This window comes from Otolemur garnettii, unplaced genomic scaffold (assembly GCF_000181295.1).
Source record: "Otolemur garnettii isolate 467f Iridium unplaced genomic scaffold, OtoGar3 scaffold00076, whole genome shotgun sequence".
Lineage (NCBI taxonomy): Eukaryota > Metazoa > Chordata > Mammalia > Primates > Galagidae > Otolemur > Otolemur garnettii.
In genome coordinates, this window is record NW_003852471.1 from 7,335,682 (window position 1) to 7,345,440 (window position 9,759).

Genomic DNA, 9,759 nt, shown 5'->3' on the forward strand with positions numbered 1-9,759 from the left:
GAGGAAAGACAGGGGATCCCTTACCTCCCCTGAGCATGTTCTACAAATCGGTCTCTTTTGCAACAATTCTTCAAGTGATATAAAGACAAGGTGGTCACTGACGAAGACAAAAGAACATGAGAGGAAGCATATTCTCTTCCTCTCATAAGGAGAAATAACTGAAAAGTGGTAACATCTGTTTGCTTCCCTTCAATCCAGGATGCAGGCTCCCCTCCTCCACCTCAACCCTATCCCTCTCCTAAGTTCATTAGACTTGATATTAGGAATGAACTCGGCCCAAGTTCTTAACAATTTTTCTTATCTTTTTCTTTTAGGGGGAGACAGAGTTTCACTCTCTTACTCTGGGTAGAATCATAGCTCACAGCAACTTCAAACTCCTGGGCTCAAGCTGTCCTCCTGCCTCAGCCTCCCAAGTAGATGGGACTACAGGCACCTGCCACCATCCCCAGCTAGATTTTTCTATTTTTAGTAGAGACACGTTCTCCCTCTTGCTCAGGCTGGTCTCAGAACTTCTGAGCTCAACTTCCTTGGCCTCCCAGACTGCTAGGATTATAGGCATGAGCTACTGTGCCTGCCCTCTGCCTGAGTACTATCAGCAACTTTTTAAGGAAAATATACCATTTAACAAAGTTTAGAAATTGCTAATTTGGAAATGCGTGTACTCTCTGAGGTTAGATATGGGAAAAAACTGGGTCCTGGATTAAACTAACTGTAATTTACAATGAAACAAACCCAAACCCCTGAGACTGAGCCAAAAGTGAGTAGGTTTTCACTTCCATGTAGGGGAAGGGAGTGGTGTAAGTAGTTTTAAGCCAGCTTGAGATAATACTTGCTTCTTGAACAGACCCATCTTAAGGAATGGAGATTAAGTTAACCCTAATAGGACTTCATGCTTCCTTTATTTTGTGCTGGAAGTCGATGAAATTAAGTATTTGATTCTTTTTCATTCTAATATCCTATATCTGAATTTCTATGAAGTAATTTGTAAATATTATGGGTAACTTTTGTTTAAGATAATTCTGGATGTGAGGATGATCTGGCTGACATCTGTCATCCCACCAATCACCATCACCAGGGTTGATGTGGCTGGCTAGGTGGGTGTCCCTCCCAAGATTATGTGCTCAGTCACAGAGGAGACCTTCCCTGATAGAGGAGGATTATTCTTTGGTCAAAGGTATATGAGAAGCTGCACTCCCCTACAAGAACTTCCAAACAAACTCTCAAAATAATAATTCCTCGTACTTATCTATAATACATAAAGTAGATGAATAAGAAGAAAAAATTCGTTTTACTCATAGAAGATAAATGTCTATGCTAAGATGCAAGCGATAGCTCGTTGAGAAGCAGAGCAAAAGTTAGATTGTTTGAAGGATCATTTTTCAATCAGGCCTGAACTTGATATTTCTAAAATGGCAAAACACTCATTTCCATGTCTAACAAAACATTCACAAAGAAGACCAAACCTGATGAATGCCTTGGCCTTCTTCCAGCCTTAAATTGGCTTACGTATGTCTCAAATCCATCACAATAACACCATATATTGAAAGTACACTAAGCAACTGTTGCTCTATGGCACCAGAAATCCATCAAGCAAATTGATGACATTGATATTAGTTACTTGTTATAATACAAATGAGGGTGTCAGTTTATCCCCATCCTAGTGAAAACAAATGTTTCACTTTCACTTTGGCATTCATCCAGTTTAGAAGTGTTCTACAGATAATTTAGTTCTTAAATTAGAATATTTTTCATAGCAGGTTTTAGATAAGGATGCTTTCTGCCAGCTGTCAAGTGCCCTTTACACTAAAACCCATCCCCTTCTAGTATAAGGAGTGCCAACGTGAACTTCTTATTCCAGTCCCGCATCAATTCTTATTCATGTAGAAGCAATTTCAAAATCATAACAAATGGCTCTCCATCCTCTACCCCATCTCCCTGACTCTTAGCTGAAAATCAGCTTCTCACTTTGCAGAGAATAGAGTGGCCATCAGGCATAAACTTAGCTGTATCTGTACCCACCCTTATCCCTTTCCCTTCTGTCTCAGGCCAACCTCTTCACATGCCTCTGATCCCATCTTCTTTAACTCATCCAGAGTATCTGCCTTCAATTATTACAAACACACCGAGTTTCTTTTCTTTCACTGGCTTCGTCGCCTCACCCTTGCCTCTCTTTCTCTCTACAAGCTCCTGCTGTCATCCTCCTTTTCATTCCTGACTCTCACCCTCTCCCCAGGCCACTGTAACATGACTGTGTCCCCATCACCTTTCAGAACTCCTCACTAACACCACCATCGACGGTTTCCAGTCCTTATCCTATACACTTTTTCTGCATGATTCAGTCATTCATTTACTGAATACTTAGTGCTTAGTGTATGCCAAAGATTATCTAAGGTATGAGAATTCAGCAGTGAACAAAAAGATAAAAATCACCTACTTCATAGAGAGATAATAAGCAATGACAGATAATAATGGAAGAGACAGATAATGAATAAAATAAAAATATATACAGTGGCCCAGGTGTGCTGGCTCACACCTATAATCCTAGCACTCTGGGAGGCCAAGATAGATGGATTACTTCAGCTCAGGAATTTGAGACCAGCCTGAGCAAGCGTTAGACTTTATCTCTAGAACTAGCTGGGTGTTGTGGACATCTGTAGTCCTGGCTACTTAGAAGGCTGAGGCAAGAGGATCTCTTGAGCCCAAGAGTTTAAGGTGATTCAATGCAGTGTCTCAGAACCTTGGCTTAGACACGTACAGCATCTTTAACACAGAACAATCCCAGGGAAGGGACAGGAAGGCAGTTTTAGGCTTCCAGAGGCAGGAAACTGGAGAAGGAAATATATGGGAAGAAGCTAATGGAGTAAGGTTAGTTTGTGATTCCTCTGATGTTGTCTCTGAGCTGATAAAAGTTGTCTCCACCAAAGGAAAATTTATACCCTGTCTTTAGGTTGAAAAAGAGGAGGGCAGAGAGCTCTTCTTCCATTTGCTCCTTCTTAATTGCCTTTAGCTCAAAAATATATATGTAAAAGAGGCATATTTTGGGGCATCACTTACAGGTTTCCTTCAATATTAACTATTAATATTCACAAGGGTTCCAACCACAGCTTTCTCATGCTTTCCCTAAGAGATCTCAACTCATTATGCCTGATTTCTCCTTTGACAATTTCCTCTGATGCTCACATTTATATTTCTAATTGCCTACTAGATATCTTCACCTGGACATCCCCCAGACACTCGAAACTCAAAAATATTATAAGTATTCATGTATTCAAAGGCCCCGAACACATATACTCTCGTGTATTCTGTATCTAGAGTCACGGCATCCCATCCACCCGCTGCCCACACCGGAGGAGTTGAAGCCATCCTTAACTGCCTCTCCTTTACCCTCAACCACAACTGTTCTCTTGACTATTATTACACCCCAAACACCAAGGAGAGAACACTGTCTGCAGGAGGAACTTAATAAATACTGAATGAATAAAAGCTAATAAATACCCAGCAAATAAGTAGTTAGCTGACTTTAATATAATAAGCCCTGAATACCTGCAAGAGCGCTCAGGTAGTAGCTAAGTTTAAAGTGGTTTGTCCAATGTGGACTCTTTTAGATCGTCTTCAAAATTCTGAAATTCTGCTCATGAATGATTTTTTGACTCTCTTTCTTTTTCCTAGAGTAATGCTTTAAGCGATTCCTGGATCTCCGACTTCTTGCAGAGTATATATATATTCAATAGATTAAATGTATTCTTTGAGTGGATTTTACTTGGCAGACCTACAATTTATTTTACAAATATTTACTAAACACTATTGGAGATCAAGTCAAATGACTCTAAATAATAGGGTTCTTGGAAAACAGTACGCTTTGTATGAATCCCAGATTGCCATATTTTAAATTAGAAATGCCCAAAAGACATTTCAGGTCTCATAAACATAAGTGTGTATCAACTATAGCTGATTCCATTCACTGATAAACTTTCACATGGTATGCACTGTGAGCCCACCAGAAATCTAGAATAAATTTCTCAATGTTGTTTTTAAATGACCCTTTTCTATTCAACAACTCTTAGTTCTGAAGTAAAGTGTTTATGTAATCACAATCTCAGCAAAGACAGCTAAGTATGGATAAGAGATAATGGCTGCATTATAGGGTTAAAGGAAAAGACCAGAGAGCAGTGCACATATCCCCAAAAGCTGTTTTCCTAGGATTAAATTTTATTCTACTTATTAGTGGGAAATTTCTAAGTCAAAAAAATGATTTTCATCTTAAAATACTGTTTATGATTTTTAGTTAACTCCAAATGACATTTATGAAGAAGAAAAATAGGAAACTAGAACATCATGCCATAGGGAGTCAAAGTAACCTATATAGTTTCAGGATGAAAAAAACCCCCAAAATATCTAAGAAAGCCATGTTGTTCTGGTTATCCCACTGTGGAAATTTCTGCTACTCTTGTGATTGAAGTATTACTTTGGTAATAGCTGAATACATATATAATGAAAAAGAAGATATCGATGTTAAGTTTTTTTTCTATCTCAGATAAAATTTCCTTTAAGGTAATACTGTATTTTCTATGTTCTCAAAGGAACCTAATGTGAAAATACTGATAAAACATTGATGATGAGGAGAAGCAGAGGAACATTAACCTGTTAAAATCATGCAATAGAATAAATTCAAGGTGGGAGCTCGGTTTAACCTATGGCCACATTTGATCTGGTGACTCTCTGAGCTGCTTAGCACTGCCTGGTGGTGGGTGCTGTCACGTTCTGTGAATTAGGGTGTACCTGCAGAGACCCCAAGGACCCCGAGTTTGTCCTCACAGTACAGCAAGTCTAAAGGATTCACTTTGGTACTAAGCAGGTTCCAAATGAAAATAAAAAGTCTGTGGAGCTTTTATAAAACATGTCCACTTTCTATTATGAGCTCCAGAGTTTGCAGCTATCCTGTAGATGTTCAAGTTGCACCGCAAAACTCTAAGAAGACTCCGAAGCCCTCACTTCCTGAAAACCTTTCTGAAGTGCAAAAATGTAGACCAAGACACAGAGTATTCTAAACACAAGTGGATAACATTGCCTTGAGTAGAAACTGTAGGTGCTGTCTCACTATCTTCTCTCCTCTTTCCAAGGCTCTTCTAATCTACCCTGCCCTGAGGAGGGGTCAAAATGTTACATTTTATTCTACCCCAAGGCCTGCTCCCAAATAGTCTGTAAGGTCCATGAAAACAGAAGCTATATCTGATTCAACACCTAGCCCAATGCCTAGTCCAGAGTGAGATCTCATAAACATTTTTTGAATAAATGATTGAATAAAGGCTAAAGAAAGTTGTTCACACAGCTGGAAGCAGAGTCAGCCCTGTCTTGGAATCACATTTCTTAGAAGTTAAGCCTGTTGGATCTATGTGGCTAGTAGTGACGTGAGCTCTATTTCTGCTACCTGAGCCTAGAAGGATCTGAGTAAGTGGCCACAGATGGTTATGCTCAAGATAATGGAGCAAACGCTCTTGTTTTCTCTCTTGATTCTCCTTGTGGGCTGATAAATACTGGAATGACTTTCCTCTTCATAGTTTTTCTTTTACAAAATGTTTGTTTATTTATTATTTATTTTAGAGATAGGGTCTTGCTATGATGCCCAGGGTGGTCTTGAACATTTAGGCTCAAACGATCCTCCAGTTTCAGCCTCCCAAGTAGCTGGGATTATAGACATGTGCAACTGTGCCCCAGAATGATTGTCTTTCTTTTTTTTTTTTTTTTTTTTTTTTGAGAAAGAGCCTCAAGCTATCCCCCTGGGTAGAGTGCCATGGCATCACGCTCACAGCAACCTTCAACTCCTGGGCTCAAGCGAGTCTCCTGCCTCAGCCTCCCAAGTAGCTGGGACCACAGGCGCCTGCCACAACGCCTGGCCATTTTTTGGTTGCAGCCATCATTGTTGTTTGGCGGGCCCGGGCTGGGGATTCGAACCCGCCACCTTAGGTGTATGTGGCTGGCGCCTTAGCCGCTTGAGCCACAGGCGCCCAGCCAGAATGATTGTCTTTCAATTTGAATGATAAACTTTGAGATTCTCATGGGCATTTAGGAGGCAAAGGCACTGAATATTTTACCTACAATCAGCACCTCTATGAGGCACAACCCAAGCCCCCAGAATTCTACAAAGTGACCAAGTTTGTATTTCATGACATTTTGTACAGTGCCCTCTGTACTTACATATTTCCCCTGTGGCAGAAGGTACAGTTGGTGGCAGATAAAACTCAGGAATTAGAAGTTTTTATCCCAGACATCTATATCATTTATCTAAAAATATCAAATAGCACACGACCTTAACACAACTTGAATACTATGAAAACAGACTTGAGTTCATCACAACATGACTGTAAGATCCCAGAAAAAAATTTAGTACTATAATCATACAGTCAAAATAAGACTACAACATCATAAGGCAAAAAGTAATTCCTTTAAAATTATGGTATGAGACATTCAATTTTTGTCTTGTTGAGATGAATATGTATATATTTATAAAGCACATACATTATTATAAAATATTAATACTTACTCCTTCTGCATATTGCAAATATCGTTTATTAGTTTCCTGTTTACCGAATGTCTCTAAAAACTTCTGGCGGTAAGCAAGAACTGTGTCAACGTGTGTTTTGTATTTTACGGCCAACTCTAGTGCCCTGTAACAAGGAATAAATAGATTAACAGCATTGCCTGTGTTAGCCTCTGTGGGCAGTAGAGTTTTGGAGTTAAGTTGTAGGGAGTAAACAGGTGTTCCCTCTGTTTATTTCATAGCATGAGATGTCATTTTCTTTTTCTTTTCTTTCTTTTTTTTTTGAGACAGAGTCTCACTTTCTCACCCTTGCTAGAGTTCAGTGGCATCACAGCTCACAGCAACCTCCAACTCCTGGGCTTACGCAATTCTCTTGCCTCAGCCTCCTAAGCAGCTGGGACTACAGGCGCCTGCCACAATACCTGGCTATTTTTTTGTTGCAGTTTGGTAGGGGCCAGGTTGAAACCTGCCACCCTTGGTATATGGGGCTGGTGCCCTACTCACTGAGCCACAGGTACCGCCTGAAATGTCATTTTCTACCTTATCCATTTTGCAAATTCCTATTTATACTTAGAGGGTTAGCTCAAACAGAACTTCTCCCTGACCAGCAGTCTTCTTGCAGAAATAAATGACATTATCTTACCAATAAGTCCATAACATTTATACATGGTACAATTTATACTATTATTATAGCACTGCTCATGGCGTATTATAATTATTATTTATAATCTGTTTGTTCCACTAACCTCCACATTACTGAAGGGAGCTCTAGGTTTCATTTCTCTTTGGTGAATACCACAGAGTATAGGTGGGGTAAATGTTCATTGAACATTTGTTTGTTTGAATCATCATATAATTCAAGTGAATGAACTTCCCTTCAGTGCATAGTTCATATGCGTTTATAGACTTAAAACCTGATATCCTGATGTTATTACTGTAACAAATTAGTAATCTTATGAAAATAACAAAAATTGAGGCTAATAACTCTAACAAAATACCTTTTGCCATTTGATCTCAGAAAAAGTTAATAGCCATTTAAACTCTATAATTCAATCAATATTTATTTAGCTATAAAACTAATTTATTTTTAAAGTAGTATTTTCTTTAAATACCAAATAAGAACTAAACAAATACCTGAAAACACTGGTACAACAAGACACACCATCTACACACCAACGACAATATGCAGAAAAGAAAAAGATGAGCCCCTCAGTTCCAGGGGTCTTTCACAGACAGGCTCTGGGCAGCACCTTGGGCCCTGTAGCCCTGTGCATAACTCCTAACACTTGTGTCAGGAACAACTCAGTGGACTACAGCTCTCTACATTGTTCACTGTCATCTTATTTTAAAATATGTGTAACAGTCATCATAATGGTAAAAAAAATATCATTTCTCAATTTCTCTTGCTTTCTAATATGACTTGTGACTATTGTGGTCATGATTTATCACTTCCAACTAACATGAATCTGTTGTTTTAGATAAGACAAACTAGCGATTAGATTTTTTGCAATTTGAAACTCTTCAGTAGGAAAATCAAGTTTACTCTTAGAATGTTTTGGTTTGCCTTACTATTGATCAAATTAAGTAGTCACCTTAAAAACTATTTTAGATATGGCTCGGCGCCTGTGGCTTAAGCGGCTAAGGCGCCAGCCACATACACCTAAGGTGGCGGGTTCGAATCCAGCCCGGGCCCGCCAAACAACAATGATGGCTGTAACCAAAAAATGGCCAGGCGTTGTGGCGGGCGCCTATAGTCCCAGCTACTTGGGGGGCGGAGGCAGGAGACTCGCTTTGAGCCCAGGAGTTGGAGGTTGCTGTGAGCTGTGATGCCATGGCACTCTACCCAGGGGGTATAGCTTGAGGCTCTGTCTCAAAAAAAAAAAAAAAAACTATTTTAGATATTCTGTGTACAATGACAATTTATAAACATTTGAAAGATTAAAGACTGAATATAAAAAATATATAAATTAGGTATACTACAAATGGTAATGTCCAATATATATTGAAATATGCTATATTGTGAAATCCAAGGATCAGTATTTGCTACCCATCATGGACTCTCACAAAATCCCCTCACTTCCCTGTGACTTTAAGTTTTTCAGAGAAAGAAGATAGGCAGAAGGGAATGTGAAGATACTAGAATATAGAGGACAAAAGTAGGAGACAAAAGAAAGCAAAAACCAATTCACAGAGGCTCAAAAGAGAAGAAATGGAACTAAAAGATGCCTCAATTCTTCTAAGCCTCTTCCCTGTAATTCCTCTGTATATCCATAAGGCTCTGATCCCAGTGGTGTATGTGTGAGCGGATAGCACCTCAGAAGCTCCACTTCCCATTCTTTCTTTATGGTGTACGTGATAGGGGAAGGAGATCTTAATTACATAAAACTGAAAGGGTTCTAAGTGGGGAGTACGTAAGCATCAAAAATTCCGAAAGAGATATTTTGGTACAGAACATCAATACCCTTCATTATGTAGAGAGAATAGAATATGACATTTAATCCTGGATTTAGATGCTAGCTCCTAAGTATTATCTATCATTATTGTCATTATTGTAAGATTATAATAAAATATGTATTAATTATCTGACTGAAAACCAATGGCTAAAGGTAAACATTCAAATGATATGTGCTATTTTAGATGTTCTCTAAAAGCACACACTGGGTAAAAACGTTTCCTTACCACATTTAGGAGGGAACTTACTCCAAATTATGTAAGGGTTTTGGGAACAGTATGTCTCTAGTTTTAAAATGGTTATTTGGCAACCAAACAAATGTGACATTAGATTCTAAGGCTGGAATAAATCCACATATTTTAAATAGAAGTTATATAAAAAGATGTTAAAACTTCAAACTATGATCTTTGCATAACTTGAATGAGGCATAATAACTTTGTGTAATGGGTACAAGATGAGATGTTATTTTTCTTAATGCTTACATAAAAGATCAATACATGTATCTGCAGCCTCTAGGTTCCATCTTTCTTCAGTTTCTGAGAGCAGACTACCACCAAATGTCCGAAGTGGATGGCAAGCAGATAATCTGTGTGCCTACAATCTTTAAAAGCTGTACCTGGCTCGGCGCCTGTGTCTCAAGTGGCTAAGGCACCAGCCACATACATCTAAGGTGGCGGGTTCAAATCCAGCCCAGGCCCACCAAACAACAATGATGGCTGCAACCGAAAAAAAATAGCCAGGCATTGTGGCGGGTGCCTGTGGTCCCAGC

The 9,759-nt window shown here is 39.1% G+C and overlaps 1 protein-coding gene across 1 annotated transcript in view; it reads right to left on the reverse strand.

Moving 5' to 3' along the window:
• Positions 1-9,759, reverse strand: part of IFT80 (intraflagellar transport 80) — a 114,411-nt gene that overhangs the window by 1,958 nt on the left and 102,694 nt on the right. The window contains exon 19 of the mRNA XM_003794148.3: positions 6,542-6,665. Within this exon, the coding sequence (XP_003794196.1) occupies positions 6,542-6,665 (124 nt within the window). The remainder of the gene's footprint in view (positions 1-6,541; positions 6,666-9,759) is intronic.